Source organism: Apis dorsata, unplaced genomic scaffold, assembly GCF_000469605.1.
Source record: "Apis dorsata unplaced genomic scaffold, Apis dorsata 1.3 scaffold_35, whole genome shotgun sequence".
Lineage (NCBI taxonomy): Eukaryota > Metazoa > Arthropoda > Insecta > Hymenoptera > Apidae > Apis > Apis dorsata.
The window spans coordinates 217,877-238,727 of NW_006263337.1; the positions used below are offsets into that span (position 1 = coordinate 217,877).

Genomic DNA, 20,851 nt, shown 5'->3' on the forward strand with positions numbered 1-20,851 from the left:
TTAGCTTTACACATCCTTTGACTCGTCAAGGATGATGGTTCGCACANAAGCTATCCCTGGAAGATGAACCATGCGTTTAATTTATTATAAGACGATTATTTCTGAGAAGAAAAAATATCTCTCTGCTCTTGACCCTTACTCTGACCTTCTTCCGCCCTATTTCCTTCTCTCTCTCTCTCTCATACACACTCACATTCTCTCTTGCACCGATTAACCGCTATTTTGCCTCTCTTTATATAACTATCGATTTATTTAAACGCGCATTACATCCCCTATCCCCCTTACGAAGTTTCGCCTCGTCGACGAAACGCGTTGCCTTCTTATCCTGGGATGCGGAGGCGGATTGGATCTGTACGAGAAAATTTCATTCGAACAATACCTCTGTGATGTTGCCTAAATATATTCCCGTCCAATGTTCCCCTTCGCTTCGACGATCCTCCATAGGTGGAAATTCGCGCCCATATAATAGAAACTCGTGGCCAAGTATCGTCAAACTGTCATGCATAAAACATTAACATTAACGAAAGCAATTTACCGCGCGAATATTCTCGAATTTTGTGAATTCACCGTCGCCTGTTATCAAAGCTGCGAAAAAAAAATAAATAAATAAATAAATAAAGATGGTGGAGTTCGAGTTATTCGAGTTATCCATTTTCGAGGAATTTCCAGAGGTATAAAAACAATTTCACGGTACTCAAGACGAAGATAAACAAGAGGAGATCAGGATGAATCTCGTAAAAGAAAGGGGTTTTATATCGAACATTATATGCCGATATTTTCGCTGGGAATGGGTTTCTTCTGGAAGTCTGTGCAGAGACATCGCAATTGTATATCATCTAGAATTCTGATGGAATCGTATCTGACGATGCAATCGTTGTTGATCGTGATAAAACGCAAGTGATCGACAGAATAATAAGTAGTAGACCAAATGTTCGATTCATAATAATTTAACGCCATTGATGAAGAAAATTTTCTTTATTTTTTAAAGCTTTATCTTGTTTGTCATCAAATAATTTATTTTATACTTTTATACTATATAGTGGATTAATACAATAATTTGGAGAAAGAGAGAATATAGAGATAATTACATCGAAATAATTTAATAATGTTCTATCTCAAAATCATTATTTTATTGTTATTATTAAGTAAAATATTAATATAATATATACGATACATTAATAATATATATATATTACATAATTTAATAATATTAATACAATAATATTGTCTACCAATACAGAATTATTATTTTATCATTCAAAGATAAAATATATAATCAATACAAGTATAAAATTAATTAAATACATAAAATATACGAACGAAAATTAATATAATACACAAAATATACGAATATTATAAATTACATTTAAAAAAAATACATAAAATACAGCATTCGAATTAAAATCGTAATCGACACTCTTCCAATTAAAATTCCAATTAATGAACACCGGATTACATCCCCGTCCGTTCTTTGCACCAGCCAGATGGTGCACGCAAAAGTGCGATAACGTCTCATCGGTTCGGGCCAATTAACTTAAGGAGAGGAGATCGTCCGAACGTAAGTAACAGTACTTTCGATATTAACGAACTTCCACTACGACAGATCATTAAAGCAAGCAAAGATTGCCTTCTTCTCGTGTACCCTACTCTTCGGATTCATCCTCGGCGGAAGAGGTGGACGCGTGTGGAGGTGGACGAATAGGCAGGGTAGAAACGAAAGATAGAGAAAAACCGGGTGGATCGTGAGGGTGCGGTTGCCTAGCTACTACGTGACGTCATTCGTGACGCAGTCGAGAAGATCCGCATGGAGAAGACGAGGAAACGAGATAGAGAGAGCGAGGTCAAAGCGTCATCATCCACGGGTATCCTCTTCCAAAGGTGGATTGACTGGATATCTTCTTTTTGCAGGTTCTCGAACTCCTCAGAATTTATCTCGTCACGGTGGATGACAGGGATGTAAAACGCATAAAAAAGATCCGCTTTCGCTGTGCGTACAGTTTATTAACCAGCCTATTTGCGTAAGATGGATGTCTTCCATAGCGTAAAATGTACTACTGATTTGGCGGGAAAACGTGTTGCGGAAATATTAAAGATCTTTAATGTTTCTTGGCTAATGAAATTTCTGGTGAATCGATTTGAATCGATTGTTATTTAATTAATGAAACGTTGTTTTGACCAAGGTAATGAAAATTGACACGTGAATTGAACAATGAAATTTGAAATCTTATAGTACGTGTATTGCGAAGATTAAGATGTGATACAATTTATCCTACTCGTCAAAGTTACAATTTAATTATCGATGAAGTTCAACAATATATTTAAATAATATATAATAAACGAAGAAATAAATAGCATTATTGATATCGAAGTGGAGATTGATGTTTGACCATGGCAAGTACTACCGATGTCTCGGAGAAGAGATGGGAATATTAGAATTTTTCAACGAATTTTTCCCGCGCTAATAAGAATAGCATTGTCGTAAATATGGAATTCTCCGTGACCTCGAGAATCATACATCACGTTCAGACGTGTAAAGGATATATCTTCCATAAGGGGAACTTGTCGCCGAGGCACGAAGCGAACGAGCCGTCGGATATTACATTTTCTTCGGGTCGTCTCATCTCGCCTTGCAACGATTATGGCCACTGATGTCAAGTTATTCACGCTCGATGAAGCATGCCACGGGTATCATCCCGTGTTGCTTCTGAAAACGATGATGAAAAAGATTCGGCCGTTTAAGTCATCATACATACCTGTCGCCGCTTTCTTTCGGAATTCGCATTGACCGATCTTTTATCTCATTCGTTGTCTATCCATCAATCATTGAAATCGATAAATGAAAACGGAAACTGATAAACTCTTTCTTAAAAGCGTAGAATTGATAGTTTCAAGTTATTTTCTTTTTTAATTCTTTTAGTTCTTCCTTTAAAAGTTCTTAGTTTCCCTAGATATTGAATTTATTTCATCTAATTTATTGGTATTTGTGAATTATATCCTTCTTTCTTCTTGTTTCACCTTGTTAAGGTTTCATTTTTTAAGATAAGTATCACTTATTATTGTTCTTGCTCTTACTTTGCAAACTTGAATTGTCTATTCATCTTCCATTATTTACTCTCCTTTGGTATTTTATCCGTTTCTCTCTTGAGTTAAGCTATTTTCCTATTTATAATTATTTTTTATTCTTCCATCTATGTTTATTTTATATTAAACGTATCATCGAAGAATTATCTCTAGGGGAAATAGCGAAGATCTGATGATGAAAAAACGGAAAAAGATAATTCTTATTACGAACTTCTCGTTCCCTCTGTCCATATAAAATGTTTCATACTCGGTGAAGCTTGATTTCCCAGATGATTCCATTCCATATGCACGATCCATTGGAATTCGCAGGAAATTGGCAAGATAGTCGACGTAGAGAAATCCCTTTTATGCCATACGTGGCTCGTTCTTGAAAATAATTGTTCTTAAGCACCACTAGCTTCCACGGAGACGTGTGTTCAAAAACTGTCTGAAGAAAAACCGGGTCACGTTGAAGAAAGTGCATCGTTCTTAACGTGTACCCACCATGCTGTACCGTAACGAGTATCACTGTTTCCGGTTTGAAAACTCGGAAAGAGGTTGACTAAGGGAACCGACGCCTTGTTTTCTCGTTTCGCTTTAATCGAGTATCTTTCATTAAAGCCCTCTCGGCATAGCATCACGATGAAAGGCTCGTTGGTTAAGTAATGGATTGGAAACGACGAGAGCGAGATGAAAATGGGGAAAATAATAATTGAAAAACGCTCGAAACAGGACGAGAGTAGATTCTTCTCGCAATAGATATCGATCGTGTTTCTTCTCGCGCGAATGGTTTAATTAACGGACGCCGTATAACTTTGGCTTTTATTTGCGTGAAAATTCGAAAATAACCGTGGATAAACCGTTATAAAAAAAAAAAGAGGCAACAGAATTGATCCATCTCTAGAGAGAGGGGGAGAGACATAAAGATTATTGGATGGAAAAATTCACAACGATTTCATTTCGGTAAAATCGTCGTTTCGATGCATTCTACACGTGGACGAAAATACTGTTGCGAGGCATACACGCATCGTTACGTTAAATCACGATTCGCCCGCGAAATTTTCCGCTAACGAACTGAATAACTGAGTAAACGTTTTGGACAGCTGGCAGAAACGATAAAAAGTTGGACGAGCTGGACAACTACGAGAACATTGATGTCGTTCGATGGTTCTTGCTGTATATAAAACGCGGAAAATAACGAGGTGGATATCACTGTATTCATATCGTACAAAACGTGCATAAAAGGATGTATAATTCACGATATTGTCAACTTATTATCTCAAAAAATTCGGAACGGAATAAAAGAGAGAGAAAAAAAAAGATCGACGATTATACGTTCATCGAAGATCTGCATATCGTCAGTGCAACTATAAAGCGTGCAAGTTTGCGAAATTTCAAGGTAAAAGAATTACGCAATATTCGAGGAACTCTGAAATTCTCTGCATCGTATCACGTATCGATACAAACTTCTTTGGTATCGAGAAATACCAAGGAGAATGCGAATATTGCACGTATAGAAAAAAGAAATGCATAAAAGAAATATGGAATCACGATATTTTTTTCTCGAGGATGCAGATTTCGCGAATGTTTCTTACATCTTTGTAATAAAAAATTGAAAGCAAGGAGGATAGAAGAGGAGGAGTGGAACGAGAAAAGAATCGAAGGATCCCTGTGGAAAAATTTACTGCGCGATTTCCACGTTGCTGCGGTGGCTGTTTCTTGTCCGTCTCTTTTTTTCTCTCCCCCTACAAACTGTGTTTATCTTCCTCTCTCCTTGCTGCCTGCTTGTATATCCAACGAAGTTTCAGCAATCGCGGGAAAATATTTACAGAGATCCTCGAAGCCACGGTTTTTAAGTCGAGACGGAGGAAGGAATAAGCTAAGGCGTGAAATTAAAGCGACGTCTTGGGAACCGGCCGACCAATCCACGAAAACCCTACCTAATCTCTTTTCTTTATTACGTTCTCAAAGCGACCATCACTTCGAGCCTCGATTTTCTATAAAGCTCGAATCGCTTGGGTTATTCGAATTAAAACAACGTCGAATTTGAACGTCGAAATCTTTTTATAGGCGAGAAATTTATTCGAAATGTTTTTTTTATCGATCACTTCAAATCCTTTGAATTTAAAAACTCTACATTGTTAACGAGCACCTGTTATTTTACGTAATTTGAAGTAGTCTCTTCGAGTTTTAAACGAGGGAGAAATTGAGGTTCTTTCAAGTATTGCTCGAAAAGATTTCCAAGATACTAGGTGCCAGTTTCGTGTTATTGATTTTATAAGTCAAGCACTTTCACGGATTTTGTAAAATTATCAGATATACGAAGAAGGATACGATATATTATTGTATTTCATTTTTCTAATTGCCCTCGTATAATCATCTCTGATTCGAAAATTGCAATCATCGATGCACGATGAATTCATACAGTTTAATCCCGTAGAATAATGGCTCACGCTCGATTGTACGCTTTCGATCAGCTTGAAAAGCATCGAGAGTGAAAAGATTTGAAGAATCGCGTTTCAATAACTTCCTCTATAACCGAGTATTATGCTGAATATTATTACGGTTGTGTGTCTTTTCGAATATCCGATGATTATTAAGAAATAATAAAAACTGTTTCTCGCGAAATAGATCGCTTTTCAAGATATCGAATATCGAACGAACGTGAAGAAAAAAAAAAAAAAAGAAAGAAAAATTGCAAAGAACTACTTATTATGCGATAAAAGTAGGTCAAGCATACAGATCGCCTTTTTCTTTTACGAAAAAAAAAAAAAAAGAGGAATTTTGCAATAAAGTAATTTTCTCGAATATTATGTTCCTCGAGGATAAACAAGCTGTAATATAAAATAATTACGCATGGAATTCCTTCTCTGTTCTAAACGATTTTCATAATTAGACGAATGATTGCGCTCAAAAGGAATTCCCTCGTTAATTGAAAAGTGGACGAGAGATACTAGATACTACTTTAACTCGTTGATAATCAAATCCATTTCTTTCGCCGCGCTCTTTATCGTTGGAGAGGGGGAAAAAAAAGATGGAAGAATTTGAAGAAATTCGATTGGAGACCGTCAACCGATTGAGATACATCGAACGCAAAATGGAAATTAAAACGAAAAGATATCCTTTCATCGATTGAGGAAGTTTCTCTTTCAAGTCTCATGGAAAATGCGGGTGAAAAGCGAGCCGATTAACGACGGATAAGAAAACGTATTTTGAATCTCGTTTTGTGCCGCGCTGTTTCTCATACGTAAATAAACAGATATTCTTTTATTGGAAGCTCTGCTTTTCTGGATTAGCGCCAGATTTCTTTTTTATGAAAAATGGGGTACAAGTCGATCTAAAACGAGGGTTGAAGAATTTAGAGTAGAGCACGGTAGAGAGAGTAGTCGTAAAAGTGGACGAACCGTATTCGAGATAGATTTATAAATCAATCATTCTGAAATATAAAAAGTGGAACTTATTACGGATCAAGATCTCATTTCGCAAGATCGTAAAAAATGTTTTAATCCTTGAATATCACCGTATACACGCGTTATGAATATTTTTCCCATCGCGTAGATATCTTCGCATAAATGTGATAATAGGTAATAATATTTAACGAATTTCAAGAAGTTGGAAATAACCAAAACGAACGAAATAAAATTCATTGATCCCCTTTTCTTTGCATAACATTTTACAAGAAGAAAAATTGGGAAGGAAAGTTGGAAAACAACGTTTCATTGGTGATATTTTTGAATATCGAATTGCCGAAAGAACAGAGGTAAACATCTGCGGCAGCGAGAAGAAAATGATGCAGTGACGTCATTGCACAGATGCACTCCAGATGCAGCGCGCTGGGTGCACCGACCTTCGGTGCCGTCACCCCGAGCTCCCGCGGCTAGTGACGTCATCGTTCACCCTCCCTCCCATCCCGGTTTCCATGAGAACAATGACGTCACAGTTTCCGGGCCGTGAATCCACCTTGATTCCCGGTCGGTGAACCAATATTCGCGGATTTTATCGAACGAGCCCGTGACTCGTCGCCTTTTGCGCCGGAACAAATGGACTGTGAAATAAAACTACACGTTCCGCGTAATACAGCATGAATAATACAACGGTTCCGGTCCAACGAAATAATTAAAATGTCTCGTAAAACGAAACAGATTGAATCGAGAATCGTTCGGTGGGAAAATTTTCAAATTTCGTTTCCAAACGCGTGTATTCTCTGTCGAGAATATCTCTGTTTATTTATAAATTCTGAACCGAGTAATTCGAGGAGTCTAAGGGGAGAATCTCGTTCCTTAATTCATTAAGAAGGTAACGCGTGGAAAGAACGGATGAAAATGGTCGAGATAAAAGTGGCCATCTATGTTGAACGCCAATATATTATTCTTGAAAACGTTGTCCCGAATCATTGATCGTATACCTTGCACGTAACGACCGACCTCTTTCAATCTGACAACACGTAATACGCGAGAGATCTTTCCGATCTTTGCGGTCACAAAAATAGGAGGAAGTTTAGGAATTCGCCAGATCTTGTTGCATATGCTTTACGATCGCAAAACGAAAACTTCTCCTCGAGTAGAGACAGGAGTCAGGCTTGTTAGCGAGCATTTCCATCAAAAAACTTTGCTTAAGGATAATCTGTGCGCCTTTACGCGTGTTTCTGATTTTAATGATCGTTTTACAACGGTACGTTGTCCCACTACTATCATTCTTAAAAAAGCTATTTGAATAAAGTTTTGATTAAACGATCCCTTCGGACCGCTACATTTACTCCAAGTATTCTTAATTCTTCTCGCTTAAAAAGCATAAGTTAAGTTAAACTGTGAAACGTTGAATTTTGATTGGATATTTTTTTGACCATTCTTTATTGAATTTTTCACTTGTCCATTCTTTTTAGGAAAAGAATTCTTTATTTCGTGTCGATGATCGGTTAGATACCTATTCCTTTATTGCTTCTTCATTTTTATCTTCATTGTATTCTAAAGATACGAATACACGTGAGCGTGAGTATTATCAGAAAACCCGGATGCTGGATGAATGCGTGCGTCGAATAGTGCGTACTATAGCTATCACGACAGCAACAAACAGAGAAGCCCCGGTTATTTTCGGAGTATCAGCCGGTACACTGTATATTTAGATGATACGTATGCGTCTATCATGTATGAACGCGTGTGGCTACGCAACTATTCCCTTTCGAGTGACGCACTCGAAGAAGGGTGCCACTGACCTCCTCAATAAACAATCCAATTGAAACGTGGAAAACATTCGTTTCTTTCTTTCACATTTAGACGTGTTACGTTGCGGAGATATTTCTGGACATCTATGCGTAAGTAATTTTGGATTGCGATATAAGAGAAAATTAGAAATTAGTATGATTAATAAAATTAAGTAGTATAAGTAAATCTTAATACAGACTATAGCACAGAAAATTGTTATCGATGTCTTGAAGATATCTTGTAAAAGTTTTATCTTATTGTATAAAATTTTAAATATCTTGAAGAAGAATCATCTTGAGTAAGTTTTTTTAAAATTTTCGATAACAAAGTTTAATATTTGATATAAATCATATATTTTTATTGTTACGCATTAAAATCTCAAGACTTTTTTAAATAATATAAATTAGAGACATTCAGGTTTAAAATGCATCTCTTCAAGGTATCTATCAAGTTAGGAATTGTTCATAAAGTACAAATACATTCCATTATCAGTAGGTTAACATAATAAGCTATCCATAGTCGCGATCCATTGCAGGAATTTACCACATGGAATCCTAGGAACGAGAGTTGTCCAATAGTCTGGATTCCAAAGAAAACTTGGAGTAAAAATTGGACGTTCCCTCTTCAATAATATCCACATAAGAGTTCAAAGAGAGAGAGAAAGTTTGTTAATAAGAATGGAAAGAAAATTGAAAGTCCGCTTCGAAAGTAGCATTCACGACCAGTTTGCAGACAGATTTAATGATACGCTTTGAGTTTTACGTACCGAGCTTTTTAAATTCTGATATACAGACTTCTTAGCCGATCCCCTCCAATCGATTTCGGTTTATTTGAACGTTTCTAAACGGGAGGTAGCAACACTCACAAATGGTATCTATATTTGTTTTAATCAATCTAAAATATGGTTTAAACTGTTTACTGTCTGTCAACGAATCGATCTTCGAATCCACGAATTTTTAACGTTTTAACTGTTACACGCCAAACGAAAAAATTGTTTGATCTCTCAATTTAATTTCGCGGCGTGGAAACTACTCTTTCGCCACAGAAACTCTCCTCTAGCGAGTTTTATCTTCTTTCATCGGTTTTTCGCTTCTCTCTCTCTTCTCTGTTCGTGTTTCACCATTTATTTTATTTTCTCTCTTTCCCAGTTCCCAATTTCTCAAAAGTTAGACGGTCAACTTTTTCTTCGTCGACCGATCTTTTTAATTTCCCTCGATGATCCCAAGGAACACGAGCGATTCATTCTTATTCCACGTGTGTAATTTCCTAGAAAATTTAATAGCTGTCCAGAGAATCGAAGACGATGCAATGATGCCAATGTGCCTGCTTTTTACTCGTCTCTCTTTTCGAGAACGGCTCGTGACAATATTGAATTCGAAAGAAGAATTCGAAAGAAATCCATCTCCCTTCTCGAACCACTCTCCTAAGGAGAGCTACTTTCTTGTAATTCAACGGGTATTGGCTTAAAAAGTATCCAAGGATACTTACTCGTCGATAGCTTTATGTAACGTGTTCGAGCCACGAAATCGCTGCCTCTAATGTCGACGAACGAATCGTTCAACCGTACCACCGGCGGAAGATCATACAATCCGTAATTTCTTTCCATATTTTATTCAACCGAATTCAACCGTGCCTTGCTTCGAACTTCTCGCTCAAGTTCGAAGCTCGCTTCCGAAAATAACAAATATTTTTCCGCCCGAGCGATGAGAATAGAGGGGAAGAGATACTTTGATGAAAATGTTCGAACCGGTAGAAGAGAGGAGCGAAACTTTTCTAACACGGGGATATAAGTTCGATCGAGTGGCTTCCATTTTGTCGTCGTTTAACGAACACGCGATTCACTTGCGCCGATTTTTCGTACCAAAGAGACAATGACCCAGAAGCGATTGTGCGCTGCGCTTGCCAATGAAACCTGGAACTTTCTCGAAGCGAGGCATAAATCTCATCGGCTTGGAACAACCGATCGATCCATACGCGAGATATAAAGGATGTGCTCGATACGGAAACAAGATCGAACGAAGAATCCTTTCAAGAATGGCGGCGCCTAATAAATATGATTGAATCCACGAGAGGATAATCTGCTCGTTTCATTTTATCCGATATGGAAATTTTTAATTCGGAAACGTGATTCCTATGGAAAATAAATTAAATTCTTCATGCTGTGAAGATTGATTTGAAACAGGGGAAGCATCAAGAAAATTCGTGTTATAGTTCGGTAAATGGAACGAGTGGAGTAGGACTCGTTATCGCGTTTGCATTGCAATTGTTCCTCCTTTGGAACGTGATACTGAAAAGCGTTTATCGATCCGCGAGATAGTGCGAGAAACGAAATCAAATCAGACGATGAACAGGAGGCGGAGGGGAAAATTACGTATCAGTTTGATGATTTATTCAGTGAAATGGAGAAGAATATTTTATTTTTGATTCCTTCCCTGATTGAAATATAATTACAACGTATATAGTGTTGTTATCAAAAGAATATTCATCACTTTCTATTGATTCTATTCCATTAAAAATTTCTTAATATTAATCGAACGATTATACGATTAATACTTTTTTCCTAGAAATTAAATAATAAGATTCGATCCAAAGTTGATTAGTTTGTCTTATAATTTATAATAATAAAAAATTATTACAAGTGTTAAAATAGATTTGGATGTTACATTTTCGATCAAAATAACTCTCTTCTCGGTATAAAATTCTAAATGGTACAACAATACAAAGGTTTTTCTTCAGGATATGAAGGATGCTTCTTAGAGCAAAGAACTGAGTACATATAATGGTAGAAGTTCAGCCAGACTCGTAAGGGTGAAAAGCTTATTATGTTTGTACAAGGTGTGGATTCTCTCCATAAGAGGTTTAATTGAAACCAACCCATCATTCGTGGCAGACAACCTTTAAGGTCTCCTTATAGCCAGGTACATGGATGATACTATTCCTGGCATTTGAATTGTTGACACTGCTCCACCCCCTATCGAATAATCGAATCCTCTACACACTGCCCGTATAACACGTGTAAACATGTGTTGAATTTTAACCACGATAACACCGTTGAATGAAACTTTCTTTCCTCGCTTCAGGTTAGAATTAACAGATTCGGATTAACGAACCGCCCTGCCTCTGGTTAAGGAGAAATATTTAAACAGATGGGCTGGTTTAAAACGTTTCAATTCAATCCTGTTTCGTCGTTTTAAATTGTTTTGATTTAACGAGTTTTTGTTTGCCAGAATTTAACATTGGATGTATACAATTATTTTAACTTACTCTTCCACTCTTGTTAAAAAATAAAATGGTATAAAAATAGATTCATTTTATACAAATACACGCGGAGATATTTATTTGAATATTTAAACAAATGGAAGAGTATTACGATGGAATGGATAAAATTAAAAGTTTTAATTTAAAACTTAAGGGATTCTAACGTCCTGGTGGTGATTTTCTATTCCATTAAAGAGATGCAAATCCACCTTTTAACCTGACCTCTGATATTACGGAATCTAAGGCCCACTAAGTAGCCTTTCCGACAAATTCTTCGCCACTGACGAAACCCACTAGGAACGAACGCTTCTTTTTATCCTTTCATTACAAAGTGCCGACAAAGTCTCTCCTCGTTCTCACACAGACCCCTATAATTTGCACATCTTTTTTACATGCACGAAAAAATTCTCCTTTCCTCTTTCACTGTCAAAGCCGAAACACGGTCAATCGATGAATTTTCGAAACGATTTCTTTCTCTTATTCGATTCTTATTCTCGACAATATTTATTCAAAATTATGACATTACGAGTGTTTCCCCAATTATCCAAGATATATCAAAATTTATAAATCTCTATAAGAATAGCTTCGGCCATCTTTCATCGTTTACCAGCCGTGTGCCCCATTGGAAAACACAAGCGGCTCCCATAGTGGACGTAATACCAGAATCCATCGTTTCCCATTTTTCTTCATTTCTGAGCTGCGTATTAACGGAGCAATGAGTCAATTTTACAGCAGCCTACGTGACATTTGAAAATACCTCACCCTCTCTCTCTCTCTCTCTCCATGATCCAACAGCTATGATCCTCCACCACTTTGACCTATATACCCAGCAGCCTTATCGGGGTTATGACGACCTCACGATGATGTCATCGTCCCACTGACGTCACCACCACTCCCTTACGTGACCATTGAGAACAACCTCGTTTCTATATTCCCTCGCACCCTCCCTCTCCTCTTCTCGTTCATCGTCTCGCCCTTCACAACTTCTCCGCGCTCTGTATCTCTTCCGAAAGCTTAATGGCCGTGTCCTGTCTCATTCATGCGGATATTCCTTCAGACAACGAGCGTGACCCAGTTTCCAGAATATTCGTATATCGAGGATAAGCCGCGATACGGTCGATTCGCAATTCTTGAAAGGAATTCCTTCTTGCTACCGTTCGACTCGATCATCTCTTTCTATCCTCGATGAAATTTCTCGGCTATTTTCTGATATTGATTTTTCTTCTCTTTCTTTTTCAAATATTATTTCTTTCTTTATTTATTTTTTTTTTTTTTGTTTTTGTTTATTGGATTATTAGGTATTGGACGAGATAGGAAATAGGTTGGGTTGGGTAATCGTTCGACGTGAAATACAATTTCAAGACGATCCGTGTTAATCCTTTGGAATAATATTTTGATTTATTAAAGCAATCGCCTTGATGAATCTCCACGTGACTTCTTCTCAGATTATTATTGAACTTCCGCCAAGTTCAGTGAGACAGCAGTTTTTACAATTTTATTATCAATACGATAGATTGAACTTCAAAAACGATTTGGAATAATATTTTTTTAATACAGTTTAGTTATTAAAAGTTGATAATCGTAATAATCGAATGAAAGATTTGTTAAAATATTACGAACCATGTTTCTTCGAAACATTTTCCCCTCTTTCGATTTCGTTGCACAACTTCGAAGCAGCTTTTCACAAGACCCTATATACTGTAACGGTTCTTTTTACACCATAGCGACACCGTAACAAGCGTTTCACTTACCAATCTAGAGATTTAAATGATTTACAAGTGTACACGATTACAGCCAGATTCAAAATTATCGTAGAAAAACGATTTATTAAAATTTTCCTTTCTTCTCCCTTCTCTCTCTCTCTCTCTCTCTTTTCTCTCTCTCTCATCATGAAAATTATATTGACTCGTTAAAATTGTAGGAGCCTTTTAAGGAAGATGCTGAAAGTGCACCACTTGGCTTAACTAACCGGCCAACGAGTAAGTCGTAAACCGTGACCCGAGTACAATCGTTAGTTAAAGTTACGATCAGGTTGAATCGGTTGTTTCACTTTAGAATAGAATGTAAAATCGGCAATGTTCACGGTCCCTTGTTGCTTGCTTGTTCCTTGCTCGCGAAAACATCCTGTTAAATACGATTGCGGCGTATATGCCGCGTTGCCTATTAAGTAGTAAATTCGAGCATTCGCCGGACCAATTGCATCCGCGGTTAATCGATCGATAACAAGTGCATTTGCGAATTCCATTTCCAAGTCTATGTTTTCCGTACGGAGAAACTACTTTAGAGAGGAAGATAATGAAAGGGGATTCAGAGTATTCAAACAAACAGTTTCATAGTTTTCTCGTACTATGGTAATTTCTTTTTTTTTTTATCGAGTATTTGAAAAATTCGATAAAGATTTATATTCAGCTGTAACCGACAGTATTTATCACGTAATAAAATATATGCAGTTCGTTTGTATATTAAATGATATAATTTTCTTTTCTTAGAATCTTGAGTATATATTTATCAACGTTTTAATAACATTTACATATTTCTTGAAAAAGTATAAATATAAATAATCAAAATTAAAATGATAATGCATATAATTTTTGTATATACAATTCTGTGCATATATTTCTTAAAAAATTATATTCTTAAAAAAAAGGTACGGGAAATCGATATCTTCGAATGTTTACGAAAATATCTTTTAATCTTTTCAAATATATTTATCCGATAAATAACCGATCTCCTCGGTAAGGTGTATAAAACGATACGAAACGCGAAATTTCTCGAATCTCAAGCTGTGAGCAACGCGATATTTTATTACAAAATTGAGTATATTTCAAGGCGAAATAATAACACGCTTCGATTATATATCGATAAATTGCTCTTTTTTTCTTGAGATAATCCGTTATAGCTCGTGAGTAACTACTCTAACTGTGGTTCGTTCTAGAGCTTTATCGTTCATGGTGTTCAACAGAAGGTGAAGGTAAGAAAGAGAGATGGAAAGGAAGAAAGGAGAAGAAAATGATAAAGGCAACGCCCTTGGCGCCGGAACATCGATAAATGTCGCTCTCGAACGGATCTGTTCAAATAAAACGCGAAACTGGGTTGGTCGTTAGCGACTCGTGGCTTGTTTCCTCATTAACTTGACTTGCAATTAAAAGATCCTGATGAACTTAGGCCCTGAATCCTGATGCAAACTCGGAAAGCTTTCATAAATAAAATGATCGATTGTCCAATTCTAACGAGATCCGCAAATTATTAATTATAATTAGTATTATATAATTTAATAAGTGAAGATTTACAAAAAAATGGAAAAATATAATACGTTATTAAAATAAGAGTGTTTGTAATGAACGTTCTGATAACGAAGGCAACACATATTAAAATGCCAAGATAATTAATCATTTGTGATATCGCCGACACATTATTCGAGACACCTTCACTGAAATAAACAGCTGAATGATTATAATTGGCATTCATAAGCGGCGAGTAATGAATGTTAATTAATTTCACGCGAGCATGTTGCAAGGTGTCGTAATTATCGATTATGTTAAATATCTGTACAGGTGTTGAACAAAATTCTGTTAAGCGAAAAACGAATTAATTAACGACGCCAGCAAATATTAAGTGATAATCATGTTTATATTGCTCGAATGTAGAAAATATTCAAAGTTGAAGTTATTTATCGGGGCGAATAATACTTGTACAACTTCACAATCTCCGTAATATTACACATACGACGATTAATTTCGATTGCTCGATTACTCTTCAATTTAAATATATAACTTAATTTAAGTGTAATAAATGGGAAAAGGCGTGCAACCAATTTTCCCCATTCGATCATTTTGCGTCAAGTAACATTACGATATTTCTTGCTCTTGATCAACAGGTATAAGGCCGTCAGCCCAGTTAAATATCCAATCAATTAAAGCAATTGCTTCATTACACAGGTGCTCGAGCAACTTTCACCTGAGCCTCGATGAAATTTAATTTCGACTCTGCTGTGCGAGACAAGTGTCCAAAGATTTCCATTGCAAACCCTTTCCGCCGGAAACGATTACGTTACCGTGTCACAATCGGCACCGTTATTTTAATCTGTTCGGGAAACGATTTTAATATTTCTTCTATCTCAATTTACGATCGAATGGAAGGTCATTTTCTGAACAAGAAGTTTCCCATATGGTGATTTGAAGCGCGTGATAGAATCTCATTTCGTACCGCGAACACGATGTGCCGCCTTTGTGTGCGGAAAGCTTATGCGTTAACAAGATTTAGATCACCGCATAATCCATGTATAATAGCCGTTGATCTAGATCGACCAGTCCCGAGCAAACTATTCAGCATTGCTGATTACAAGATGTCTATTGCTATTATCGAGCTAATATATTCACTATGGGAATCGTGAAGATCCGATAAATTGACTGGTTGGGAAAATTGGAAAGCATTTTTAACACACTATGATATAATAAATAATTAAAAAAGGATTTTAAAAATTGTCAAGCCTTTTGAATGATTTAAATTTTGATAAGAATTATACGTATTATTTGAATATTTTTATGGCCATGATCTTTAAATCTCAATGGTGTACGATCTTGATTTTTGATAATTTTTCAAATTTAGAAATAGTATCAAAGATAGTTTTTCCACAAGCTCGAAATGACGAGCTATATATTTTTCTCCAATGAAAATTTGTTTTATAGTTAATTTGTCGGATCAGGGATTTGATAATTTAATGTTATATTTAAATTATACAATGCTTATATGCTTCTACGATAGGTTTCAGGGTTAATAACTAATTAAATTAAGTGGTATCGATCCGATTGCGTAATAAACACTTTGTAATTTCGAAATAGATTCCCTTAAATAATGGACTTACCATATTTATGCCTTATAAGTTGATGCTTATTTTTTGATTGAGAACTTCTAAATTAAAATTAAAACAACTCATTCATTGGATATTGCCAATTTGATTATAATTGTGTGTTCGTTTAACATTTAGGAATAGATTTAAAATATTATTATCGCTAAGATAGTGAATCTTTGTTTCAGGACATTGATTATGAGGGATTTCGTAAATTTCTGGACACCTATCTCGAAGTGACAACTCCTGACGAACTTTCACGACATCTTTTTTTGTCGTTCGTTAAAAAAGTGCCACGAGGAGTCGATGGGAAAGCTTTTAAGGTAGGATATTCTTTCTTATAATTTTTCTAACTATTTTTCTATTTAAAAAGGAAAGAAATTAATAATAATTTTCAAGTATTGTTATTGTATTAATATTTAATCCACGTGTTCGATCAAATTTTTCACGCTGATTTTTAAATTAAATATTCGAAGATTTATCAGAGATAGGAATCTTTGCATCAGGAAATGGCCGTGCTTTCGTCGACGACCGCTTGTGCCGCCATTACGTCTCACACAACGTCCAGCAGCAATGTGAACAGCACAGGTCTACCTGGTGGGACATCGTCGGAGGGTGGACACGGTTCCTCTTTGGCTGACAAAATTCACGGTCTCACAGAGAAATTGCAGGCGTTGGGGCATCATAGAACGGACAGTGAAATCTCCACCAGAGCACGCACAGGTAATTAAAATTTTATTTTTGATAAGGATGAAATTACATTTAAAATCAGTTTTTGAAAACTTTTTGACAGAGAGGAAATTATTGTTATTATTTTAATTACTTGCTCGTTTAATCCTTGAAACGTTGACGAAGGAAAAGTCTATTTAGAATGTCCTTCGATTATAAATTTAGATCTTTGATAAAGATATTTACAGTGTAAACGCAATATACTTACACGTAAACGCGTTGAATCATCTTTAACCGAGTTTACAGCTATATTATGCAATATTAACATACTCTGAAGAGAAAACAATGAAACGTTTGCACTAACTGGTTGTTTCTCACGGGATACGAAAGGATCAGACAATAGATATTTGCAATACATTTCACCGTCGATAGACAATTCTAAGAGAACTATGTAATGCACACTATCCTCTGAACATTATTTTATCCTTACAAATGCTCGACGAACGACTACGAATGACGAATTGAAAAATATAAAATATAAATCATTGAAAAAATTGATTTAAATTTCAATTATGCATATTCTGCATAAATGTCTCATAATTGGAAGATTGAATAGTTTAGCAGATCAAATAATTTACAATCTTCGATAATATAAAATAAATAAATTTTACCATTATATAATTTAAAAAATCATATATTGTCTCAAAAAAATAATGTTCCAGCATATTCATCAATTATCTCTCATTCTAATAAGAAGCGATAAATTGCACGATCGAATATTTTTATATTGTCACGAAATAATATAGAATTTCGAAGCGAAAGCGAAAAAATCGATCGATCATAAAAAATGAATTACTGTAAATGATTATTTCATTCACTGATTTAATCTCACCACTGATTTTCCATTTTCAATTTTCCATTTTGCGATACCAAGCTCGAAAAAAAGATTTGGTTGTCCAATGGCGATACTACGATAAACGATAATCTGAGCTTTGAAGAAAAAAATAAAGAGTTGCACAAAACGTGCGATTTCATTGTGCAGCCTTTTGTTAAGTTTTTTAGTTGTTCACCGGAACGTTTCTTTATAAAATTCGAGCGTAAACAAAAAAAGGATGAAGTGGAGAACGCGAGAAAAATTAAATCAATGATACATTTTTCTTTGTGCGCGATGTACAACGATGGATCTTGAAAAATCTCACTTTGACCACGTTTTTTCTCTTTGATTACCGAATTGCTTTGTATGAATATTATAAATAAAAAAAAAGAGCAAATGTATTATGTATCGCTGTTAATCCGTGCGTAGCGTAATAAACGTATTTATTAAAAATTTTAACAATTCAACACGAGGAGTGACGCCTATTTTTTTAAAAATTGAGATCAAAACAATAGAACGCATCACGATAAAAATTAAGAATAAAAAAGAGAAATTTAATATTAAAGTAAATAAAGTAAATCACAAATTTTTTTATTTTTCTTTCATAAAACTTCTAAATTATAAACTTCTATATTAATTATACAAACGAATATACTTTCATAACAATCGTATCCTCTAAATATTCTTTCCGTCAAATCGAAAACAATACAGATTTAAAATCGAAACTTTCTCCAATTACAATGGAACAATAATATAGGATTAACATTACGGACGATATATCCATTATAATTCTGTCTGTCTTCCATTGAGCATTGGGGGGGAAATCAACGTTCACACGCATATCGAATGTCGGTCTGTCTGCTTGTTTTATCCGATTGATCGGGTCAGAGGAACAGAAAGCGATAAACTTCGCCACGATCGTCCATTAGGCGTTCTTTTCCTTGCCATTAAATGGAGAATCTGCTCGAGATATATCAGAAGCCTCCGTAATCCTACTCCCGAGTGATCCGATCACGTCAATAACACTAATATTCTTCCTTGCGTTCCATGGACGGGCTTCAAGGAAGCGTTCATCCCATATTGACGATACAACAGCACACGTCGTACAGTTGCCATGACGTGATAGAGAAAAAGAGCACGGATAGCAGCCCGAGCCACAGCCAAATGTCGCGGAATTCGTCCAGGAAGTCGAACAATTCGCTCCTCATCAACAACGGGAAATTAGAAGGTAGGTCGAGCTCGATATTAACGATGCCGTCAACCAATTTGCTCCTGGACGTCATCCCGTTGAAATGCAACGGGATTACATCCCTCTGATAGACCGTTTGCTCCATTTTCACTTACTTTTTTTTTCCTTCTTTCCACCTTTGACGATGCATTTGCTGTCGCGATAAATTAGAAAAAATATTTTGCTTGTAAAATTTGCGTAGTGGTAAAAGCGGGAAAGTAGAAAATGAATGGAAAATAGCACGATGTGAATAATTGTTTAATCGATATTAATTTAGTCAATAAAAATTCTGTAAGAATTATCTGCGAATGTTTTCAAAAGTAATTTTAAAATATTTTTTATTCTCGTTTTAGATAATTTTTAACTTTTGGTTATTTTAAGGAACGCTTTTATCTCTACTACTTCATCGATCTAAAATCGAAAAACGGTATTAAAGTTCATGAACGACGATGAACATGAAATTCGCATTTGAGCACAAGACAGAAATTTACGTGGAAGGCAAATAAGATGATTCCGTTTAACTCAAGCGCGATGTTATAACTTGTGTTTCGCATTTCGAATGGAATTCACAAGGTTCCGTCTGAAGGAGTATAATGGAGCGGAGTGGATAAATATCCGATTCCAAAGAAGAATAATTCCACGCCTATGGGCAATCTCGAGTTAAACGACACAATATCGAGCGAGATGATCTTACCTCATTCTTTCTTTCTCTCCACGATCGTAAGATTCTTTACGATCAGCCGTGACATATAGGTTGGCAAACAAATCGATGTCATAAAAGCTGCCCGAAATCGTAAAACTCGTAAGGACGTGTACGACTTAATATGATCGTGTCCATGGTAGCTCGATGATGCTGTAATCGATTTCTCTCCGCGTTATTCACTCACGCGCGAGATGCGTGCAAAAACTCTTGACGCACGTCCGATAAAAACGTTACTTGATAAAAAATTATTTTTCCCCGCACACCTCGCTCTTCTTCCTTCCTCGTCGTCATATCGAAGAAGTAACGATTTTTCTAACATTTTAACCAATATTAAGAAAATTTTAAGAGAAGGCAAAAGCAAAAATCTCTCCAACTTAAACACGATGATGACAGTAACTAAGTCGGCATAAGATTCCAGCATATTCCATAAATCAAAGATTCCAAAGCGGAAGACGTACAATCAAAGGAAATCTCGCCACGACCTACAAAGGAATTCCTCCTGTTCCTGAGAATAATATCGAATCCTTTTTTAAAGACACAGGGCCAGTGGACGCGATAAATAACGCGATAAAGCCGCGGAACGGCGCATTATTGTCGCTCGACTTTGGTGGAGTTTCAATTTAAGTGGGTGGAGGTGATTTCCATACTGATGGAACCGTCCGTCTGGGTTGGAGAAATTTGTGTATCGGGCCGAAAATATCGGGAGCGCAATATTCTACGGGGATCAAGGTAAGGAAACGTTGAAACGGAGCAGCGACACGAGAATACCCTTTGCCGGGTGGAAAAATTTATGTGCGTTCCGAGAATGGAGCGGAATCTCCTTTGCCTGGGGAGCCTGGGTTACGCTTGATATGATAAGGAAAGGTTTCATTCCGTACACCCACCGATTTTTACGCTGATGCATTATTCACGGGAATAGTGGGATCGTTGAATGCGGTTGGATTGGAACTCTCGACCGGAAGTATAGTATCTTCGGCGAATAATATTGAAAAAAACGAAAAAAAAAAAA

At 36.2% G+C, this 20,851-nt stretch overlaps 1 protein-coding gene across 5 annotated transcripts in view; it reads left to right on the plus strand.

Moving 5' to 3' along the window:
• LOC102670873 (diacylglycerol kinase 1) overlaps positions 1–20,851 on the plus strand; it is an 81,722-nt gene that overhangs the window by 48,730 nt on the left and 12,141 nt on the right. For 4 of the 5 annotated variants that reach the window (XM_006608403.2, XM_006608404.2, XM_006608401.2 and 1 more), the window contains exons 4-6: positions 16,557–16,691; positions 16,875–17,091; positions 18,975–19,139. In XM_006608403.2, the coding sequence (XP_006608466.1) occupies positions 16,557–16,691; positions 16,875–17,091; positions 18,975–19,139 (517 nt within the window). Of the gene's footprint in view, positions 1–16,556; positions 16,692–16,844; positions 17,092–18,974; positions 19,140–20,851 lie in introns of those variants that run through there. The other variant, XM_006608405.2, reaches the window with a different exon arrangement.